The sequence below is a fragment of the Mesoplodon bidens genome, assembly GCF_964165515.1.
Source record: "Mesoplodon bidens genome assembly, chromosome: 12".
Classification (NCBI taxonomy): Eukaryota; Metazoa; Chordata; class Mammalia; order Artiodactyla; family Ziphiidae; genus Mesoplodon; species Mesoplodon bidens.
The window spans coordinates 88,403,330-88,428,366 of NC_138168.1; the positions used below are offsets into that span (position 1 = coordinate 88,403,330).

At 36.1% G+C, this 25,037-nt stretch overlaps 2 protein-coding genes across 7 annotated transcripts in view; one reads left to right on the forward strand and one right to left on the reverse strand.

The window, feature by feature from the left end:
• Positions 1-5,885, reverse strand: part of PRKN (parkin RBR E3 ubiquitin protein ligase) — a 1,303,276-nt gene extending 1,297,391 nt beyond the window's left edge. For 2 of the 6 annotated variants that reach the window (XM_081250471.1, XM_081250469.1), the window contains exon 1: positions 5,697-5,828. In XM_081250471.1, coding sequence (XP_081106597.1) covers positions 5,697-5,703 — 7 coding nt within the window. In that variant the 5' untranslated portion in view covers positions 5,704-5,828. Of the gene's footprint in view, positions 1-5,696 lie in introns of all 6 variants that reach the window. The other 4 variants (XM_081250470.1, XM_081250474.1, XM_081250472.1 and 1 more) reach the window with 4 other exon arrangements.
• A 33-nt stretch (positions 5,886-5,918) lies between these two features.
• The window catches only part of PACRG (parkin coregulated), a 544,435-nt gene continuing 525,316 nt past the window's right edge, over positions 5,919-25,037 (forward strand). Inside the window, exon 1 of the mRNA XM_081250477.1 lies at positions 5,919-6,437. Within this exon, the coding sequence (XP_081106603.1) occupies positions 6,294-6,437 (144 nt within the window). The 5' untranslated portion in view covers positions 5,919-6,293. The remainder of the gene's footprint in view (positions 6,438-25,037) is intronic.

Consider the following 25,037-nt stretch of genomic DNA (forward strand, 5'->3'; position numbering starts at 1 on the left):
ATATATCACTTTCTGTTTATATCATATAACTATGTCCAAACTGACTGCACAGTAAAACACACACAATTCCCATCCAACAGTATGAATTCAGCCATCTTCATTTAAAAACATCTTTAGATATTGTCACACATATATCCAGACTTAGTGGATGCCAACCGACTTGTGCAGTCTACATCTGCTTGTGATCAGCATCCCGGATAAACAGCAACTCAGATAATGCTGCCCCAGTTGTGCTTAAATCTGTACCTCTCACTCCCTGAGGAGTCACCAGGGAGCTGGAAAGGACTTCAAGCCATAGTTCACAGGTAGAGAGAAAACCTAGAGCATGAATTATTATTCTTAAGTCTTTATTTCTCCAGACAAGTAAGCCTAAATCCTGCCCTATCCTCAAGCGAGTCCAAGCTTCCTCAGTCCCCAAAACTCTGGCTCAAGGGAAAAAATGTAATCAGGACCAGATTCCCCTCAAAACAAAATGCATTTGCTGGGCCTACGAGTAGTTTTACTGCAGACAACTCCCTGTCAAGAGAATGTCTATGGGAGGAGCCATGGTGGTACTGGTTTGTTTAGTCACACAATTCCAGTCATGACCCTCAGGAACACTTGTATAACCAACCAAGCCTTGTGGAAATCCCAGAGGCAAGCAAGGAAAGAGCTCACCTCTTTAATTAGTCAGAAAGCAACTGCTTCTGTGAGCTAAGGAATGAAACATTAAAAGTCCAGCTTCTGACAAAAGCAAAGAGTGTGGGGAAGAAGAAAATGAGGGAAGGAAAAAGGGAGAGTACAGGTAGATGCTAAAACCAAAGGTTCACCTCCGAAGCACACACATTACAAACCTCAGTCCCATTTCTCCATGTTAATACTGAGTGAATTTCAGGTGTCTAATTCCTGTCTTTCCACGTTCTGGAAAATGGATCTACTCTGAATAAGCTTAAAAATGACGATGTAATTGCAAAGGGATTCATCTCGGGTAATATTATTTATTCATTGAAAGTTCAAGAAACATTTAATAGTAGGAATAACTGGTGCATTCATCAATTACATGGATAAATAATGAACATGTTTCAATTGGAACAGAAGTATTAGTTCCCTAATCACTATTTTTTCCCCTAATTTGATAGGGGTGGGGGTTTAAGGGATGGGGAAGGTTGCTATGTGCTGTACACAGAGATTCTTCTCTCTTCTGATGTTAAGCACTCTAAAATTATCCTTTATGGGGAATCCTATTCAAGTCTTACAGTAAGAGTCAACTGGGGAAATCATTAAGAAGCCATCAACACTCTTAAAAATACAAATGTCCTAAGATGGTCTCAATACATGACCAAGCATATAAGTAAATAAGCCAGGAAGGTGAGCTGCAACATAAATCTCTTTCTTTAATATTAAAAAATTTAAGAAAGAAACCATTCAGATTACTACAAAGAAGCATTTAAAATGAGCTCATTAAATGCAAATTAAAACAGAAACACTATATAAGCACTGGGCCACAATTAAAGGCTGAAGAAACAGCAGGTAAGAAACAATTTCCATTGATCAAGAAACTAAAAGCTAACAGAATAAAGTATTCTGCATTGAAACTGCTTTCATGAATATGAAACATTACCAAGTAAGAAGAACTTTTTTTTCTGAATTTTTCAAAGAAGCTTTGGAGGTAGAAATGGATTTGCATATCTTAATACAAAGTACTTTCATTGTATCATTTTCAAGCAATGAAGACATGAGGTTTCAAAAAAACGTAGACTTCAAAGAAAATCCTTAGAAATAGTTCCAAAGTTGAAAAGGGCATAGAGTCATCATTCTAGAACCTTTGGACCCAAAGAAGAACTGTACATAATTACATGAAATCTATGCAAAAACTTAGAACTCCTTTTGTGACACAATTGTACCTCATCATAAACAGCTTTCAGAGCCTACCTTGGGTACTTAGATGCAGGGTCACTTCTCGTCTAAAATTATTGAAATGGCAGAGCAAGTAGCAGTAGACAGTATATTTAACTAAAATATAAATTCTGAGACTTTAAAATTCACTGCATACAAGCTTTAAAACAAATATGCAGACTTGTGGGCAAACAGTACAGTTAGACTGTACATTCATGACGGCGGGGTGTTTTTTTTCTGTTTTTTTTTTTTTTTTTTTTTTTTTTAACTCATGTATCCCTGGCACCTGGAGCAGTACCGGGCACACAGTAGATACTTAATTATTGAATCCACTTTCATGAAAATAAAGCATTATAAAATGAGAAGTGAAGGTTGTGAAGGTTTTTTCTTCATAAGATTCATTTAAAAATTAAAATATACTGTTTTTCATCTAACAGAAAGACAAAAATAAAAAAATTTTATGGTACACAGAGGGAACGTGGATACTCTTATAAACACTGTTGGAGCGGGGCAGGGCCATTAAGGACAGTTGTGCACCTTGTGCACTGTTCGAAGGCAATAAGTCTTTGGAGAGAGAGGGGAAACCCAGTAGGTGCTTTGCTGTTGAATGCTGGGTCAGTTCTGGGAAGGATGTCTTTTTGTAATTTTTCAGCTCAGGGGAGTAGGACAGCTCTTTGCTACCTTGTTATGGCAGACAGAAATGTAAAACAGGGTAATTTATTTTAAACAATTTGGAAATCCCTAGCAAAATTCAAAGTCTACAAACCCTTTAGCTAGAAAATCCACTTAGAAACTGTAATAATATTTTTACTTTACATATAGGCTTACATATGCAAATAAAATGATATGGACACAAACCTTCCTGATGACAGCAACTGTCTGTAAACCTACTGTATGCTCATTTATTGGAGAGTACCTGCATAAGTTATGTACATCCACTAAGTACTAGACAGGAATTACTGTAGGGTGGATCTGTACATGCAGATTTGTAAGTCTTCTAAGAGATGTTAAGTTAAACAAGATACAGAAGAGATTATGTTCTAATTATTTTTTAAATCACTCAAAAATCATTTTTAAGACATTGAGTTTGAATTTCAAATTTGGCAACATGGTTATATATATATCCCTACACTTTAACATCTGATACTACTTAAATACCTAAATCCAGTTCTATACAACATACATATAGAGTATACCACAAATATTACTATTAAAATTCAATTTTAAACACACAAAAATGGTAATTTTAAAAAAGGGTGAAATATAATTTTAAGACAGGTACCAAAAATTACATTTTTCTAAGTTGAATTCTCTTAAGTTTTTATTATGCTTTATATTATCTTAACGTCCTCTCCATATTTCTCAAAACATCATAATTTTTCACCCACTTAAATTATATTTCTATAGCTGTCTGAGTCAGGGCATTTAACATATTAATCATAATCTAACTGGAAAATGTAAGTACTTTTGAAACTGTCTCTGTGCCAAGAAAGAATCCTGAATTTTGAGAAAGCAACAAAAGGTAATTTTATTGGTAGTGAGGCAACAGTTAATCCCCCTTACTCCTATTCTACCAAGAAATGCAATTTTTGTTTTTCCTTAAAAATGAGCTGAGATTTAAATAAAGTAGAAGAGTACTATTAGCATTAAAGAATGTGTAGCGGGCTTCCCTGGTGGCGCAGTGGTTGGGAGTCCGCCTGCCGATGCAGGGGACACGGGTTCGTGCCCCTATCCCGGAAGATCCCACATGCCGCGCAGCGGCTGGGCCCGCGAGCCATGGCCGCGGAGCCTGTGTGTCCGGAGCCTGTGCTCCGCAACGGGAGAGGCCGCAGCAGTGAGAGGCCCGCGTACAGCAAAAAAAAAAAAAAAAAAAAAAAAAAGAATGTGTAGCAATTAAAGACAGCATAGGCACAAAAGGTGCAAGTTCTGAGCAGCACACGTCTTTAACAAAAATAAAATAATCCCCATATGTATATTAATGTATATTTTAATCTCCAGTATATCACTGGATATAGACTATAAATAAGGCCTTTCCTGGCTCCAAAGTTTAGTCAGAAACGGGAAACATCACTCCAAGACTTTCCTTCAATTGCTCCCACATCACTTACCTTTGGCATTATTCAACTCAACCAACTCCAAAATTGGCAATTAAGATTTTTATTAAAATGTACCCATTGACCGAATTAGGCAATGCAAGTAGTTGACTAGCTGTATAATTTATTGTACATTGTCCACATGGTTTTAACAAGTAAGGTACTTTTCTTGGGAGGGAGCATGGATTTATTTATGTTGTAATACACTTATTTGCACTGTGTCAAACAATAGCTGGAGTATGAGAAAGAACACTTTTAAAAATCCACCTTACATTCTCCACATCACTACCAGTTATTAATAAATGTCTAATCATCAAATCTAAAGATAATATGCTTCCTTCCTGTGTCCCTAAATCCCAAACTAAACTGCGTAAACATAGTTCATTCTAACAAAGTTATCTATATAATCGTCTGTTAGATAACAATTTAGAATTAAGTGGTGATTTTTAGATCTTAAATTTTTGCCTGTATATAGCTTCACCAACAATCATACCATGCTAGAAAGGTAAGAAAAATTGGACAACATCCTTAGGTTTTATCATTGTTGCAAACACAGTGTCAGTTAGCTGGCATGATTCTCCTACTGACGGATAAAACGTTTTACACTTTAACATTCGTTTAATAAATAAAAGATGTAAGTTTATCAGTGCATACAAACTTATATATTTTTAAAAATCACCTTCTATCTTCTTGGACAGACGACATCTGACTTCAGATGTACTTGCGTTTTGTTAAGTGGTGCCCATTTAAGAATAATCCCCAAATAAACTCACCAAACCAATACATAATCTACAGGAAACCTGTCATAATAAACTCCCCAAACATCAATGTTTTGTAATCACACTGTGCGTTTCCATTAATTTTCAGAGATAACCCTTAAAATAACTTTTGGCTTAACAATCCTGGAAGACAGGAACTTTTCTAATCTTATGTATTACAGGGTTTATAAGCAACTCTAACAGCCAATTCCAAAGCTTTATTCACATAAATGCACCTAGGGCCTTCTGTGTATAAAAAAACTGTTTTTTTTGTTTGTTTTTCTGTTTTTTTTTTTTTTTGTAAAATGAATCGTTACTTCACTATGCGAAAGTTTTGATCCTTGTTATCACTGACTCAATTATTCTTTCATCTCAGACCTCTAGGGAGAGATTTAGAAGACAAAACCCAAGGGAGCAAGAAGTTTAAATCCATCTGCAGGAATCTGTTTTGACCTCAACCATCGTCCCTAGGCACCGTCCATTAGAGCTTAGGGCTTAGCGAACGTTTCCCTTAAAGAGTTCTCCGGAGAGTGGGTCCCTATCTGTCCTAAGAGGGAAGACAGCCTCCTAAGCGCCCTGAGGGACGGAAACCGGGCGGAAGGCGGGGCCTTCCCACGGCCCCTCGACGTCCGGCGGGCGGTGCGCTCCCTGACAGACCGCGGGACGCAGCCTTCGCCTCTGGCAGCGCCGAGGCGCACGCCAGGGTCCCTCGCGAAGTTGGCTCCAGGGGGAAGCCCGTCAAACGAGGGCCGGGTAGGGGCTTAGGACACACACACACTTATTCTCCAGGGCCACGGCGGGCACCGGGGAGCCGGCGGCGAGGGCTGAGGACGGCGCGGACACCGACACACTGTCACGGGCAGCGGACACGGGCGGCACCCCGGCGTCCCTGTCAGCCGAGGCCCGGCGCGGCGCAACAGCTTGGCGCGGGGCGGCGCAGAGAGGCTGTACCTGTCAGCTACCCACGTACCTATCATGGCCACTGGGCAGTTGGAGGCTGCCGGGCGAGCAAGGGCCTACACGCACGCCGGCGCCCGCCTGCGCCTCACACGAGCGGCACTCCCGGGTTAAACCGTCCAGACAGCCTCTCCCCCGCGCCCTCCCGTGGGGCATGCGCAACGGGGGCTTAGCCCGAGGCCTTCTGGGAGTCGTAGTTTTAATGCGTAGTCTCTCCTCAGGTCGGTCGCTTCCGCCCGCGGCCCGCCGCCCGCAGCTCGCCGCCCGGGGCCCGCCGCCCTTCTGGCCTGAGGCCTAGGAAACGTCCGTCACCGGGAGGCAGGGTCATTCGGCCGCAGTGTTGACGTGTCGCTTAGCAACCGGGAGGGTTACCTTTGGAAGCTTGTTGCAGCTCTAGCCTCGGTCCTGCCCTCTTCCCGCCTCTCCCCTCCCCTCAACTCCCTTCACAAGGGAGCTGCCAAACATCTGGATCAACTTGGGCACTACGAGGGCGTGAAATTCTACCAGTAACGCGCCTTTTTACATTTTTTCCCGACCTCCTTCTCACATCCGTAAAACTCACTGATTCTTTTACTACACGTTTTATGAGAACAAGACATTTTCTAGGAAGATGATGGCAGAAAAAGAGACCCTGAGCTTAAACAAATGCCCAGACAAGATGCCGAAGAGGACCAAGCTGCCGCTCCCGGTGCACCAGCCTCACTCCCTGGTTTCTGAGGGCTTCACAGTCAAAGCCATGATGAAAAACTCAGTCGTAAGTGATCTTCCTGAATTGAATACCGCTCCGAATCAGGGGACACCAGGTTGTAGAGGATGGCTGGCCCTAGGATGGATTCTGAGCCCATATCTAGGGTGGTCTTTGCCAAAAATGGCAGTTACTCGGCCAGTAACAGACGGTGCCCAACAGAGTGTGGAGGTCCAGGCTAGGCTGCTAGAAGGGATCTCGGGCAGCTGATGTACACTGTGCCCGTTTCTAAGCACCTTCCTAATAACTCACGGTTTCTAGACCACCTAAATTTACTCTTAAGTTATTTACACAAAGAAGAAAGATCCCCTTTACTTATTGATTCCTAAACTGTCTCACCCAGCAAAAGGCCTTATAGAAGGAGAGTTCTTAGAAATCATAAACTCTCTTGCCAAATTTAACATGTGCTGATGTACAGCTGGGAACATAAACTCATTAATTAACAGTAAGAAATTTCATCAATCAACCTAGAAATTTTTAGAATATCCTAGCATTTCTTCTAACAACACTCTCACAAAATGGCATATTAGAGTACTAAAAGGCAACTTAATAAGAAGTCTATTTCCAGATAGATCTTTTAAACTATTAATTTTAAACAATCCAAGCTTCTGTTCAAGTATCTCTGCCTATTAATACAATTCATATTTCATTTCTACTGTTTTGTGTTAGTAAAAATCAATTATTCTCAATACGATTAGGAGGAAAAGTTTTAAACTGCACACAAATGGTTTGGGTACGTGCATGATAGTTTAAAAAAAAAAAAACTTTTAATTTGGTATGCTACACCAGGTTTTACTACTGAGTAAGCACCTGTCTGGGAATGAGATATTCAATAATAAATGCAGCTTTCAAATTTGTGTAATTTACACTCTGGGAGGATCTGACTTACTGTAGAGCAACTCATTATGTTAAATGAAGAGCATTGCTTTCCAGTGTCACATTATTTGTTTTACGTAAATGTTGCAAACCTAATACCTTATTCCTAAACCACATACTTAAAATACATGAATGAAACAGATCACCTTTAGACTCTGAGGCCAGATTCCCATGTTGCTACACAAAATGAAATTCTGGTTATCAGAATGTGTGTCAGTTGGATTGCAATAGTTAAAATTCTTAGAAATAGACTAAAACTTTCTGCTTGTTGTAACTGCAGTCCTTTTGAATGTATTTCATGTGAATAGGTGGTCATGAGAGTCAATATGACTAATTTATCAGCAACACAGAATACCATAACATTCAAGCTAATTATTTCTTTTTTTCTTCTAAACAGTATATATGATTATAATTTTAGTGATTTTTTTCAATATTATATTTCTTCAAAGACACGTACAACATTGGTCAGATTCTTTTTTTTTTTCTAAACCTATATTTATAATCACGTTTTCTTTTTAAAAAACATAGCTTTTCACCTAAAGTCATAATTCTGGAAAATCAAGTATTTCAGTATTGACAAATGTAACAAATATGCTTACAAGACTCAAACAAAAAAATTGATTATGAAGCAGCCTTCATTATAAACAGCTTATTTGAAATAAATTATCTTTTTGTTTCCATATACTTAAGGAAAATCCCTTAGTGTAATATTTACGTCTCCTTTGGGATCCTCAAAAGAGGATGAGTCATTCTTTCACTTCATTTAGTGGAAATCATAATTGTTAGATGCAAACATTATTCATCCATCCATTCATTCATTCAATCAACAATAGTTTTTTTGTTTGATTGTTTTTTGTTTGTTTTTTTAAAATCTGAGAACTTGCTCAGCATAGTTCTGGGGATTTGGGATCAGCAAAACAAAGTCTCAGTCCTTAAAACTCCAAGGAAAACCACCACTAACAACAATGGTCAAGTCTTGATAAAAGAGAGAGACTGTTTATACAAACTAACTTCAGTGGTACAGGAAATAAAACCCTTCCTTTTCATATCCAATATTAACATTACAACATTTCTGCCCTCGACAGTGTAGACCTTTCAGCACTACATGGTCAAAACACCCCTCTTTCCTAAGGTTTATTTCTATTCAGAAAATAACATGCCAATCTCCAGCTTTTCTTTTCTTTTTTTTTTATAACATCTTTATTGGAGTATAATTGCTTTACAATGGTGTGTTAGTTTCTGCTTTATTAACAAAGTGAATCAGTTATACATATACATATGTTCCCGTATCTCTTCCCTCTTGCGTCTCCCTCCCTCCCACCCTCCCTATCCCACCCCTCTAGGTGGTCACAAAGCACCGAGCTGATCTCCCTGTGCTATGTGGCTGCTTCTCACATGTATATATGTCCATGCCACTCTCTCACTTCGTCCCAGCTTACCCTTCCCCCTCCCCGTGTCCTCAAGTCCATTCTCTACATCTGTGTCTTTATTCCTGTCCCACCCCCAGGTTCTTCAGAACCATTTTTGTTTTTTTAAGATTCCATATATATGCGTTAGCATACGGTATTTGTTTTTCTCTTTCTGACTTACTTCACTCTGTTTGACAGTCTCTATATCCATCCACCCGACTACAAATAACTCAATTTTGTTTCTTTTTATGGCTGAGTAATATTCCATTGTATATATGTGCCACATCTTCTTTATCCATTCATCTGTTGATGGTCACTTAGGTTGCTTCCATGTCCTGGCTAGTGTAAATAGAGCTGCAATGAACATTGTGGTACAGGACTCTTTCTGAATTATGGTTTTCTCAGGGTATATGCCCAGTAGTGGGATTGTCCAGCTTTTCTTAACTGCAACTCCTTGTTCCAAAAGCCAACCCTCAAACCACTTTTCTAGTGTTAGGGCTTGCCATCAGTTCCTCTTTCCAACACTTGCTAATTAAATAAGTCACCATTGCAGTGCACTTCCCCAAAAGACTTGTAGAACTATATCCTAAGGAGGTATATGGAGACTCCCAATGTTTCACTGAGGGTACTTTAGTAATATAAGTATACAAGCTTGATCATAGACAGATATGATCAGGTGGGCTGTGCAAGCCAAAATCCTTAAACAGTCATAATCTATGTATGTGAATGCAAAATTGTTTACAAAATAATGATAAATGTAAGTAGCTAGTTTTTTTTTTAAATCCCGATGTCAAGTGTTCTTCAACTGTAAGTAGTTCCTTTACTTTACCTCTGTGAAATTGTGGTTGCATTCTGTATAGAAACAAGCAATGACAAAAGTCCTGCAATCAGAGAATAATAATCAAATTCATATTATTATAATGTTTGACTCAAAAGAATGATAGGAGATGCAGAATTTGAAGATTTCCTAGTTTATTTTCCCTTTAAAGGCCTTGTTTGTGGTCTGATAGAACCTATAACCAGAAACCAGTAACCCAGTGTTGTATTGGCTTCTTCTCAACAGATGGTAGTTGCTTTCTGTGCTAACCTACCTTATCATAAAGCAAGTTAGGATATGGGCCTGAGGTTATGATGAATGAGATGCTGACTTCAACTGAAGCTTTATACTACATCTTTCCTTTCCAGTAGACTACAGATGTTTTATGCTCAAAGTTGATGGGAATGGGAGAAATAATTCTTTAATATTACTTTACTTATATAGAAACTTTTGTGCTTACTAATTCATTCAACACATAAGAGAAATGGTCAGTATTTATAAATTATATATTAAGATATTGATTTGGCTGCTGTAACAGTGACAAAATAACAATAGTTTTAACTAAGATGGAAGTTCTCTCAGAGTCCAAGTTTGTAGGCAATTCATGGAGACTGGGCACTACTTCCCCATGAGATAGGTCCAGGGACTTAGGAGCCTTGTATATTCTTGTTTTGCATCCTGCAGGATGATGCGCAGAGTCCAGGTGAGCTCACCATCACCAGGGTCAAATCCCTACTCTCAGGATGGAGGAAATAAGAAACAGAGTGCTTCCTTTTATGAGCATGACCCAGACACAGCACTCCACTTTCATTCACATCCCTCTGGCCAGAGTTTAGTCATAGGCCTATATTTTCCCTTTTTGCAAAAGCCTATGAAAGACTGACCCTTGCAGCAACTCTAGGCCCCCATACCTGTTCCTTCAGGAAAAGGGCTAAGAGTTATATAGTTCCAAAAGGGCATAATCTCCAACACCTACTTCTTGTAAGAGGAGAGAAAAATGAGTAAGGAGCAACCTGCAAGAAAAAGTAGGAAGAAATGGAGAGCAAGCAGCATGTTCCAGAAGCTGCACTCATCACTTTTGCTCAAATCCGTTGCCAAACCTAGGGTTATGGCAACAACCACTTACAGGAGAGGCTGGGAAATGTAGTCTCTGACAGGTAGCTCTGTGTCCAGCTAAAACTTGAGGCATTTCATTACTGTAACAAAAGGAAGAACAGAAATTTGGGGTTTATTTGAAGTGTCCACCGTGAGAGTTAAATATTGCTAGAAAAGAAAAGAAGAGGGACAAGTAAAATAATTACAGTACAAATAAATGCACATCTATGGTAAGGCTTACAAATACCTACTTAGGACAGTGGAAGTGCTAATGACGAAGGGACCAAGTGACAATAACCTCATTGAGACCCTCATTACCTTTTGCCTAGGTTTTGGCAGTATCATCTAAACTGGTCTCTAGACTCCATTCACCAATCAGTTGATTGCCTCAATCAACTATCAGTACTATTACACTTATCCTTCCAGTACAAAGTTCTCTTATTATTGCTGAAAGCTTTTGGAGATCACTGGTTCTTATAGCAAGAAATCATGGTACCTCCACAAGACCAGCGAGGCCTTCTGTGATCTAACCCTATTCTATGGATTTAATTTCATCTCCCACTATTCTCATTTGCTTCCACCAAATTAAACTGTAACTCTTCATTGCTTTGATTTTGCTTGTGTTGTTCCCTTTGCTTCAATGCCCTTCTCCCTACATATCTGCAAACACAAATCCCTTCAGTCATTAGGTAACAAATGATCACTGACTGTGCCATACACTCTTTTAGGTGCTGGAAATCTAGCGTAAGGAAGAGGCTAAATGCATGACATCAAGGAGCTTATATTTTTGCAGCCAGCTGAAAGGCCAACTGCTTCAAGATGACTCCCCTAATTCTCTTTCTCAACCAAGATGGAAACTTATTTTTGTTCATTTTTTTCTACCACGTATTAGAGTTATGTCTACCCATGTTTTACCTCCTCAAGTAAATTCCCTGTGAGGGCAGAATCTGTGTCCAAATCATTTTTTCATCCTAACCACACCTAACAATGCACTCAATAAATATTTGATGAATGAAGGAAAATAATTCTACACTTTTCTGTTATCTCATCGTTTTCCTCCTGTTGTTATAACTGTTATCTGTCTTAGTTTGTTTTTTTTTAAACCACCCTCCTCCAATTGAGGAGCCCAGAAGTTCCCTTGAAAACTCAGCCAGATGATGACATTGCTCACTTCAGATCCTCAGGTGGCTCATCTTAGTGTAAAGCTGAAGTTTTTAAGCTCCTATAAGGCACTATGTAATCTAGCTGCCATTTCTTCTTTATATGTATAACTTAGTACTTCTCCCCTCCTTCGTTCTGTTCCATCCGCAATAGTTTCCTTGCAGTTTCTTGAATATACCAGTTACACAGCTGCCTCAGTACCTCTGCCCTTCCCGTTCCCTCTGCCTGAAATATATTTCCCCCTACATATCACCATCTCTTGATCCTTCAAAGATTTGTTCAAAAAACTAACTTTTTAGTGAGGCCTCTCCGACTATTTAAAAAGTCAACCCCTTAATAACCCCCTCCATCCCTGTTTCAGCACACCCATCTTCTTTCCCTTTGTTGTATTTTTCCATAGACACTGATCACTCTCTAATATTAATCTAGTTTATCCTATGTCTTCTTCCACTACAGAATAAGCTCCTTGAGGGCAGGGAATTATTACTGTTTCACTCACTGCTGCATCTCCAGCTCTAGAAAAGTTCCTGGCACATAGTAGGAGCTATTATTTTTTGTCAAATGAATTAATGAATGACCATGTTTTATACTATAATTAGCAATCATCTTCAAATTAGCAACTTCAAGGAAATGCTAATGGTGTTAAATAAGTATAAAATATAGGAATGAGAATAATTTACAAATGTTTTATGCCATTTTTAATTAACTTCTTATTAAAGTTATACATGCCCATTGTAAAATGTTTAAGTGGCTTGGCTTAGTAAAGCTCTCTCCTATTTAATATTACGGGGAAAATTTTAACCTTTTTTTTCGCTAGTCCTCTTATAATTTCAATGTTTTATTTTAAAGCTTTACTTCATCTTAATTCATTTTGGTTTAAGAAGTGAGACATAAATTTTATTATATTTTTTCCAAATTGGTCAGAAGCTGTTACATTACCTTTCACATATAGGTAAACTGGATTATAAAAAAAATCTGCCTATTTAACTTGAATGCTCTGCCATTGCTATATGTATATTAATGATAGTGGCTTTGTGTATGCTTTAATACGTGATAGGGCTCATCATCTCTATTCCATTTCTCTTTCTAAGCAATCCTATGAGGAGTCAGGGCAGACTTTTTTTTTCCATTTAGCATATAAATCTCAGACAATTGAATTTTTTGTTGTGGGTCACCTATTAAATGGCAGAGCAAAGAATGTATGCTGTATTACTAGATTTTTCTAACTGAGAACAATCCTCTCTTGATCACTTCTTTTAGACTTTGGTAGATGCATAACATGCAAGTGGAAAATGTACACATATCACTTGATAAATATTAAACCAAACACACTGATGTAGCCAGAACCCAGATCAAGAAACCTTACCAACACCACAGAACCCCTTCAGGACCTTTCCAGTCACTGCCCATATACACCCCAAGCTAACCTTATCCCAACTTCTGTCAATAGATTTCTGCTTATATTTATGGAATCATAGAGTATGTAGTTGTTTTATGTCTGACTTCTGGAATCACCATTGTGAAATTCACCCACATTACTGCATATGGTCATAGAGCCTTAATACTCATTTCTTTCTACTATTTTCACGTGGGAATATAACATAATTTATGGATCCATTCCTGTGTTGATGAGTATTTATGCGACTTCTAGGTTAAGACTTACAAATAGTGCGACTAGGAAAATTCTAATATTTTTTTTAAACTGAGGTATAGTTGATGTACAATATTATATAAGTTTCAGATGTACAACATAGTGATTCACAATTTTTAAAGATTATACTTCATTTATAGTTATCATAAAATATTGGCTAAATACCCTGTGCCAATGTCCATTCCCTGTGCCAAGGACTATGTCCTTGTAGTTTATTTAGTTTATACATAGTAGCTTGTGCCTCTTAATCCCCTACCCCCACTTTGCTCATTCTCCCCTTCCCTCTCCCCACTGGTAGCAACTAATTTGTTCTCTATATCTATGAGTCAGTTTCTTTTTTGTTATATTCACTAGTTTGTTTTATTTCTTAGATTCCATGTATAACAGACAATATTCCATGTGATAACAGGCAGTATATTGCTTTCTCTGTCTGAATTATTTCACTAAGCATAATACCCTCCTGGTACATCCATGTTGTTGCAAGTGGCAAAATTTCATGCTTTTTTATGGCTGAGTAGTAGTCTATTGTATATATGTACCACATCTTTTTTATCCATCCGTCTGTTGATGGACACTTAGTTTGCTTCCATATCTCGGCAATTGTAAATAATGCTGCTATGAACATTGGGATACATGTATCTTTTGGGATTAGTGTTGTCATTTTCTTCCAGTATATACCCAGGGTGTAATTGCTGGATCATATGGTAGTTCTATTTTCAGTTTTTTGGTGAACCTCTGTACCGTTTTCCACAGTGGCTGCACCAATTTACATTCTCACCAACAGCATACAAAGGTTCCTTTTCTCCACATCCTCGCCAGCATTTGTTATTTACGGTCTTTCTGACGATAACCATTCTGACATGTGTGAGGTGACATCTCGTTGTTTTGATTTGCATTTCTCTGATGATTAACAACGTTGAGCATCTTTTCATGAGCCTGTTGGCCATTTGTATGTATGTCTTCTTCAGAAAAATGTCTATTCAGTTCTTTTGCCCATTTTTTAAATTGGGTAAATTTGCTAAAAAAAAAAATAATAATGCTAAATCTATGTCAAACAGCATACTGCCTGTATTTTCTTCTAGGAGTTTTATGGTTTCTGGTCTTACGTTTAGGTCTTTAAACCATTTAAAATTTATTTTTGTATGTAGTGCAAGAAAATGTTCTAATTTTATTTTTTTACATGTAACTGTCCAGTTTTCCCAGCACCACTTATTGAAGAGACTGTCTTTTCTCCATTGTGTATCTTGCCTTCTTTGTGATAGATTAATCTACCATAAGTGCATGGGTTTACTTCTGGGCTCTCTATTCTTTTCCATGTATCTGTGTGTCTGTTTTTGTCTGTTTGTCATTTGTTTGTTTTTGCCAGTATCATACTGTTTTGATTACTGTAGCTTTGTAGTATAGTCTGAAGTCAGAGAGCATAATACCTCCAGCTCTGTTCTTCTTTCTAGTACCTATTTTTGGACAACATGTGTAAGAATGTCCAGGTTGCTGGGTGCTAGGGTTTGCATATGTTTACTTTAGTAACTATATAAAAACCATTTTCAAAATTGATTTTTCAAATTTAGACTCCTGCCAGCTCTGAATAAGAGTACCATTTGCTCTATAATATCATCTATAACTACTATTTTCTTTATTTTGCATTTTAGGTATTCTACTGTGTGTATAATGTTATCTCATTGTGGATTTAATATTCATTTTTATTCTGACTAATGGAGTTTAAGACTTTTTAATTTATTTATTGGCCATTTGGTTATCTTTTGTGAAGTGCCTTTCTAGACTTTTGCCTCCTTTTCTCTTGGCTTGATTGGGTGTATTTATTTGTAATGATTCTTACTCTTCATATTTTATTCTAAATGATATAAAGCAATTGTCAAATACATGTATTGCAAGTATAGTTTCCCTGTCAGTGAGTTTCCTTTTCATTCTCTTAATGGTGACTTTCATCCTCCTCTTTTTAAAATATACATTTGTGGGGAAAAAATGATCATAAACATTTTCTTATGTATTTATTTATAATGTTTTCCTCAACCAATTTCAATAGTTTCACAATAAGATACATATACATTGAGACAAAAGACTTTGAGAATAAATTAGAATGATCAGAAGTAAAATAGAACAAACAACAGTGACACAATGAAATAAAATGTAATTAAAGTAGGAAGCTTGAGCTTAAGAAAAGGAGAATCAATTTTTTCATTCATAAGCTTCAGTATATTTATTGATTGATGTTCACATTTCATTCTGAGCTTCTTGGCATCAGAAGGGGCCAAAAGGGGAACATTATACATTTCTCATTATCATAAAAGAAGTAGCCTGCCAATCCCTATAGGGAATTCAAGCTTTATCTACACTGAGTTCTCAGAGAAATTGATCCTGTAGCATTTTAAATACATGCATCACACCATATCTATATTTTTATTTCTTATTTGAAATACACTAGCCAATTTCATCCACAAAAGACTTCAGTAAGGGCCAGGTAGGTGATGTTAAAATCTATCTTGAGGAACTGGATTTTCCATGAGATTAAATTCACATTGTATATGTTTGTAGGCTTTTGATGGTCCAATTTGATCCAAGAACAGAATTCATAGTGCCTACAGGAGAGTGTAGACTTTGTTTTAACTGTGGTTGTTCTCAGTTCATTTTATGACAGTAGTGAGATGGCTTCTGTTTTTATAAGGTGTCAGAGAGGAAGTGTGTGATGCTATGAGACCACAGCTCCGAATGGCCTGAAAGAGGCTAGAAAGACTTCTCAAAGGGAATCTTGTGTGGTGAAATATAAAAGGTGAGGGGGACTGAGGGGAAGAGTTAGGGGCAGTAGGAAAAGGCTCAGAGACAAGACAGACCAGGCTTCCTGCTCACTCAGTTTTAAATCTTTATTTTATGCTTTCTTTGCCCAAAAGAATTATGTCATAAATTCTATTCATTATATATATGTTTAAAATTCTTTAAATTGTATATATTTTATAGAATATATAAGTAAAGTACATATGTACTTTATGAAAAATGTATACATAATGCACATTTATATAGCTTGCATATTTAGCTTGTATTGTGTATAATTATAATACCTTATATGAAATTGTACAGATTCCTTCTAACTTGCTAATATTTTACATGTCCTTACAAACTCCTCTTGTGCATTTAAAAAACCTCATAAAATTCTGTTCTCTGAATGTGCCATAATTTCTTTCGTAATTCGCTCAGGTTGCTTTCAGTTTTTTGCTATTATACATAATGACAAAGTTAATATTTTTATACAATTTTTCTTTATTTAAAAATATCTCTTTGAAATATAATTTCTGAAGTAGAATTACTGAATCAGAGTTCTTCAGAATCTGAAGACTCTGATGAAGGTTTGATCTATACCACTCCCTGCAATGCTTGACTCTGCCTGTTCTACTCTCTCCTTGTGGCCTGAGGCAAAGGCCTGAGGTTTCTAAGTACCCCAGCCCTGCCGGCTATCCACCTTCCCCACCTGCAGCATGTTGAGGGGATCAATATCTCAGCACCTCTGAAACCCATTCATAATACATATTATAAATGGATTTGAAACATCTAAGGCTGTGGTTCACAGATTGCAAATTGTAATCACCTGGGTAGCTAAAAATACTGATTTCTAGGTCCATCCTCTAAGATTCTGATTTAATTGTTCTAATTGTGTCTGTAGTTGATTTAATTAGTGTTTAATAGAGGTTCAGAAGCTTTAGGGACATAGTATTATGCTATTCAATTTTTCCAAAGACATTTATTTATTAAGCAGTGTTCTATTCCTTGCTGATTTGTGTTATTCTTTTATTGTATTATAATTATACATAATAATCAGAGATACTTCAGAGGAAGTTTTAACCAGTGTAACACAGTTTAAACTATCATAACTCGGTAATATGTTTAGAAACTGGTGAAGCTAATCTCTCCTGTTAATTCATATCCATAATGTTGATTTTTAATTTTAACATTTTACCAGTTTAGTATTCCAGATGATCTTTTAATAATATACAAAACTGAAACATCCCTTTGAAACTGCAAGGATCATATAAATCACTTGGAAAAAAAATTATCATGTTTTAATAGTCTTCACTTGTAATAATATATTTTATCACTTCATGTTTATAGGTGTATGTTTTCCTAAGAATATTTATATTTATTTTATATCCAGCCTCTTTTAATCTAATAACATTCCCATTTAATCTCATGTTTTATTTTAATCATGTTTTTCTACATTTTGAACAATGTAAGTATACACATAAGTGTGGAAAATAGGCATGTATTCATCTAGATTTTATAAAGAATAATGTTTTGTTATAATAATGTCATATTCTTTTAAATAAACTTCTAGTCTTATAGAAAAATAAATAGATCCTTGCTAAAGGATCCTCATTCCTTCTCCATCCCTCCATCCTTCCATCCCTAGAGATAACCAAGATCCTAAAGTTTGTGTATATCACTTCCAAATATAAGTGGTTCATATGTGTATGCTATGCATCCATACGTTTTGTAACTCTCTCTGTGTGTGTGTGTGTGTATAATTAAAATCTGGGCATTGTTCTTGCCTTTCCACCTGAGCTATTCTGTGCATATTTCTGTAATGCCTTTGAGCTCATATTCAATTCATAAACAGGGGAATAATGTCTGTATAAGTAGGAGGTTCATATGTAATCTTCCCCAAGTTTTTAATATTTTGTGCCAAGTAAGAGCAGCTAATTGAAAAGTATTCTAACAGCTAAATGCAGCATGATGACAGAGTGTACAAAGTAATACGAAGTAATGCCCAAAGTACCAACTTCTCCTGGTTCTGTTTGTGTTCTTGCTCTTAGAAGTATTGATACTTAGTATGAAGCAAGCTCCATCTTTGTACATCCTTACAGCACCTCCTATCATCATTTTCTTTAAAGGTACAGCACTATATTTACTCCAGGATTTCATTTTCAAAGGTTAGAAATTTAATAATTTTAAATATGCTAGTACATTTTTATCAGAATGATTAATATGTGCTCTGGTTATAAAGTCGCAGAGATTTTTATGAGCTTCTTAAACATTATTTTTCCCATAATTTTTCCCCATACACCTGATCGTTTCTAGTAAGCCACTCTGCAGATCAGTTTGTTTTTCAGGAATATTTGTCCTGTTATAGCAGAAACACTTGTAGGAAATTTGTTTACCTGCTATATCATATTCCATCACATGAACAAGCCGGTTTGTTTATTCATTCTCTTACTGAGGGACTGTTAGGTTTGTACATTGCAGCATCACATCATCCTTGGATAGGACTCCCTGTGCCATATGCCAAAGTTCACCATCTGTGGAATTGTTGGTAGGGAGGTATAGCTCCAACTTCAACTTTAATAGAGTTTGTCAAATTGCTTTCCAAAGTTTTATATTTATACATACATAGTCATATGTATGTATATAACTATATATATAGTTACCAACAGCTGTTTCCCAAATCCTAGTCATTTGGTGATATCAGACTAAAAATGGTGCCAATCTGAAGGACATGAAATGTTATCTTGTTTTAATTTTGTATTTCCCTGATAACTAGTGATATATTTTCTTTTCATAGTTAATCATATGGGCTCTTTCCTCTGTGGTGTGCCTATTTCTAGTCTTTGCTCGTCTTTCCTGTTGGGTTGTCTGTCCTTTTCTTATTGATATAAGAAAGTTATTTATATACTCTGGATAGGTACATATTCTGGATATGGACCCAACATATTGTCTCCTAGCCTGTGACTTGTCATTGTACTTTTTTTTTTTTTTGCATTTTCTTTGATGAACAGAAATTATAGATTTAATTTTAAATATTTTTGTTTATCAGATTCTCCCATTATGGTTTGTTTATTTTGTGCCTAGTTTCAGAAATATTTTTTGATCCTGATATATTGTTTTCTTGCACATGTTTTATTCTTGTAATGTTTACATATAGATTATTATTTAGTCACTAATTCATTTTTTGAGATGAGAGGTAAGGCTTTAATTTGATCTGTTCCATATGGAGAGCCACCCATCTAGTACCATTTATAAATAGTAAATGGCGACTCTCTAGTCTGTCCTATTACTCTATTTATCTATCACTAAGCCAGCATCACATGGTCTTAATTTTTGTAGCTTCGTAAATCTTGATATTTAGTAAGGCGAGTTCTCCAAATTTGTTTCCATCCTCTTTGACATTCTTGGTCTCTTACCATCTATAAGAATTTTAGAATAAGTTATCAAATTTTATGAAAATCATTTTTGAGATTTTGATTAAATTATATTGGATGTACAGAATAATTTGGACAATAGTAATCTATTATTAATTTGCTAAGAGTTTTTGAAAAAATTGTGAGTAGTATTGAGTTTTATCGAAGATACTTTCTGCATGTATTGAGATGATCATAAGGTGTTTCTCCTTCAGTCTGTTAATGTTAACATCATCAGGCATTCTAATATTAAATCATTCTTACATTCTTGTACATTATTTAATCATGAGATGTTTAGCTTAAAAAACAAGTATAAATTATTGGTATCTCTTTCATTTATCAGGGAGCTAAATCCTTCCCAGCAAGCCACAACAAGTCCCTTATATTTATTTATCCAAAATTAGGTATTAACGCCATGGTAGTGTCTTAGCTCAGTCTGCCATAACAAATACCACAGACTGGGGGCTTAAGCAACAGAAATTTACTTCTCACAGTTCTGTAGGATGGGAAGGCTAAACTCAAGGTGCTGGCCAATTCAGTTCTTGGTGAGAGCTACCTTCCCTGCTTGCACATGGTCCAACTTCTCATTGTGTTCTCACATGTCCTTTCCTCTGTGCATGCAAGCACTCATACTCTTTTTATAAAGCTGCTAATCCCATCCTAAAGGACCCACCCTCATGACCTAATCTAACCCTAATTACCTCTCAAAGGCCTCATCTCCAAACACCATCATCTTGGGGGTTAGGGCTTCAACATATGAATTTTGAGGTACACAAACTTTCAGTCTATAACAGATGGGGAGATGGGATTGCTAAGTTTTACTCATCCTTTGGGGCAAGAGGAGGAACCTACCTTCCTAGAGTTCTTTGCTGCTAGAACAAAATGATGTTTCTATAAACTAAAACTGTCCCTTGGGAAGAAAATTAACACTATGTATACTATGCTTTCATTCTGCAAAAATAATTTATTGGATTTCAACATGTTTTCCTTTTAACTAGTGTGTTTTTTAGAAATTATTTTCATTATAAAAATGAAAACTTATGTAGGGTTTTAAGAAAATTCCTAAAAGAGAAAAAAGAAAATAAATATCAAACCCGTTTTACTAAAGTTAATCACTCTTGAATTATTCCCAAAAAGCATCACTACATGCTTTTGAGTAAAATTGTAGTCATCATATCATACAGACATTGTTAATATATTTAAAATTTTACTATCTGCCGTTATATCCTCGTTGCTAATTTATGCCTTTTTTTCTTCATTAGGTTTACTTATGGTTTGTTTTGCTCTTTTTTTTTTCTCTCTTCATACACTGTCTTCTGAATTTATATACTAATTCTTCTGGTTTTGACAACAGATTTTTTATTTCTACTCTTGCATTCTCTTTCTCTTGATCACCCTTATAAAAAAATTTTACTGAGTTTTTTATTGGAATATGTATTTCACGGCTTTCTTTTAAAACACCTTTACTTGGAGAATGCCCTGGTGGTCCAGTTGTTAGGACTCAGAACTTTCATTGCTGGGGCCCGGGGTTTGATTCCTGGTCAGGGAACTAAGATCCCAGAAGCCAAATAAATAAATAAAATGCCTTTACTTTTAATAGATATTATTGGTCTTGCTATTAAAAAAAACATGTAATTTTATTTTTGCTTTCCTCTTTTGTATGATTGTTGTTTGTGAGGGATTATTTTCCCTGTTGGTTGGGGTTTTACGGTCATGTTTTGATCATGATTTTTTTTATTAGTAGATTCGTTGCTTGATGGTTATATAATTTGGTTTCTACAGTTTTAGCTGTTTGGAGTTTATTAAAGTTATTGGTCTAGAATAGGATCATTCTAGAAATGGTCTATGGAAACTTGAAAAAATACTTTTTTTGTCTATACTTATTCTGGATTGTTAATTCCAGATAATTTGTCTAAGAGCAGAAGATTACAAAGAACCTCTGTATAAAAGTATTGTTACTATTTTATGTTATGGTATGAGTGATAACGATTAGGTCCAGCTTAAACAAACTCAAAATAGGCAGATATGTTTTGGTATTTCTTCCTGTTTATTTTCTGTATTCCTATTTAATAGTCCATGAGACAGTAATTTCTCCTAGGTTATCTAAACTGTTTGAAGATTTTAAAAACATAACTAACTGCTAAAATCCACTTATATCATTAAATGTTTATGGCTCTTGTGATTTTGATCAGTAAGGAGAAAAATACAAAAGAAAACTAGTTACAAACAATAACCAGAAAATAATGGAGAAAACCACGTCAAGATGTATTCTTTTGATTCTCCTTAATTGTGTCAGAGGACCTAGCAAATTCCTGCTTTGGAGTTCTGAAAATGACCTAACCATGGGTCACAATCTTTACTCATACTTACTTGAGAGATCTAGAGTACTAGAACCTGTCTATAGTATTTCAATTATTTTATTTTCTGGAAAATATGTATTTATATTTCAGTGTGTATATTTCATATTTAAGTCCTTAAAATGAAATTTTAAATAGAGGATTCAGGAAGACCTATTGGTTTTGCTTCTGCTTCCTTAATAATAATTAACTTAAAAATCCAGCTGTTACACTGGAGATGGGGGAGGGGGGATGGTGCAGACTCATTATTAATCAGTAACCATGTATTGGTGTGAAGCACACTGAAGTTTAACACATAGGATGACCATTGATTTTGTAGGACCTGGAAAGTGAGGCAAGAGTCATTTAGGTTTGGTATTTGCGATACAAGAATTGAAACTGAAGCGAGTGTAAGATAATTCAGTTAGTCTGTGGTAGAGTAGTGTTATGTTCACAGAGAGATTTACTTTTAAGTTTTCCATATACATTTAAGAATCATAGCCTAAACAAAAATTTCAGATATTATTATACATGAATTTACTTATTTACCAAAATTACTATCATTTAGGGAAAAGCATGTGTCTTGATTATATTATAAATAATAATTATGTCATGTAAATAATAATTTATATTTTAGAAGTATCTTCCTAAAGCAATTCAAGTTAAGGTCATTGTTGTAGCATAGACTAGAGAAAGTAAGACTAGAAAAAATATGCTTATATAATAAATGCGAAATAAAGTAACACGTACAAGATAGATCATGGTTAACTACCTTCCCTTTGTGGTTTTTACTTAGAATCCACAGAGAAATATATCTCACAGATTGGCTGTTCTAAATCAAAGTAGATATGAATAAATTGTCCCTGAGACAAACAGTAAATCCTTTACCAAATCTTATGTGTCCTGCACTTTGTATTTAAAAAAAAAATTATTTTACATGATAGAACTATAACTTTATTTCAAAGTTAAGAAAAATTGTTTTCACATGAACATAAGATATTATTTTAATTTAACACTGTATTATACTTAAACATATTTTAGAATTTATATAATGTAGTGATTATTGACATAAAACAGCAACAGTTGTATAAAATAAATATTAGTACTTTTAAGCAATAATGAGGGATGCCTCTGTATATGCTTTATTTCCCTTTGGAATTTCTTGAGTAAATGATGTATCATATTTACTCGTGATTACACTAGATCATATACACATTCACCAGGATTTACATACACAAAATTATCTCTTGTCACTTTTAGGAGTAAATGAAAATGTTTTTAAAGAAATTCATCAAATATAGCTTTCATAAGATAAGCATGAACTTTCAACGGCCAATGTCTTATAACTCTTTGTCCCTGTGCCTCTCAGCACTTTGCACAGCGTTCTAGACATCAGAGATGCTCAGCTGTATTTCTTGTTTAAGCCTACCTTATTTTGTGAAAGTAATTCTACTGCAAATGTCCATCTACACCTGTTATACATTTCCTTCTTATTCATCACCTATAGAAAAAATATAGGTGACTGATTGATAAGAACTTCCTTATAGGTAAAAGAGACCTTCTCTAGGTCACATTCGGCCTTCTATTTATATGAAAAGAAGCTACTTTGAATTGAAACTTGTCAACACTTGATACTGTGAGAAAAATCACAGGAATGGTGTTTTAGATTAGGACCTATAAAAACCAAAGGACTCAAAAACCTTGGGAGCATCTCAAGGGCATGAATCAGCACCAATGTATTGCATATATTGGACATGACTGAAATACTTCCAGTGACTTACGTAGTACAAACATGAGGTTTATCCAGAGCTAACACTGGCAAACCCAGAATCAACCAGATTGATTCAGTCAGGGTAGGACTTAAGATGAGACAGATCTGGGAGACAGCGTAACAGGATTCAGCTGAGCCAGCCAAATATTTGAGTCAAAATCCAAATCTACAGTCCCAAAGACCAAGACCCAGACCCAGGCAAAAAAGGTTAGGAACAGGAGGCAGGAGGCTCAGAGAAGCCATAAAGGTACTTGAACCCTTAGTGTCCTGTTGGGAGACGCACAAGCTAACATCGCCCTCTGGGAAGGATGGAGAGCATTCTGGAGTGCAGATGTTAAGCATGCTGAAAAATTGTGTCCACTGTCAGGCTCCTGTGGACAAGTTCAGTTGCACTTTAACTTTTACTATTCTGTGAAATAGTTGGCCTGACTTGTTAATTTTACTCTGCTTTGAAACCATAGATCTCACCTCTATCCCTGTTCAGTCATCCACAAGTAATAATAAGTGACATCTGTCAGTAGTGAAAGTAGGTTGGGGTGAATCTGCTGAAATATATTAAAGTATTGGAAAACAAACTCAGAACTTACAATGAGTTTATGGTGAAGAGCCATATAATCTTTTCATTGTCAGTTGCCATTCAAAACGAAAATTATTTCTTAAAGTGTCAGTGTGATACATGCACACAGTTAATAGATAAAATTGTGAGAATAGCTTATCAGGACTTAACCAGTCGCTAGCCTATGCCTGCTCCCACCATCCGACCCCAGGCCCATACTCCTTCAGTTCTACCTCTTAACTCTTTCTTATTTTAAATATTTTAATGCAGTTATTTCAAATGTGGAAATAATGTACTATTGTATCTTTTCTTAAAAGAGTTTAATTGAAGTACTGGCAATAAACTACATAAAGTATAGAAGTGGATACATTTTGGCATACACATACAGCTGTGAAGCCATCACAACAATCAAAATACTTGTCCATCACCCCCAAGTTTCCTGTGCCTCTTTGTAATCCCTCTCTCTCTCTCATTCTCCTACCTCTGCTTTCTGTCACTACAGATGAGTTTGACTTTAATTATACAGAATATACTCTTTTTTTCCTGGCTTCTTTTTCAGTCAGCATAATTATTTTCAGATGCATCCATGTTGTTGCATGTATTGATACTTCATTCCATTTTATTGCTAGAAGTATTTCATTCATATGAATATAGCACAGTTTGTTTAAGCATTCGCCATTGGTGAACATTTGAGTAGTGTCCAGTATATGGCTGTTAAAAACGGCTGTTATGAACGTTGGTGTACGAGTGTTTGT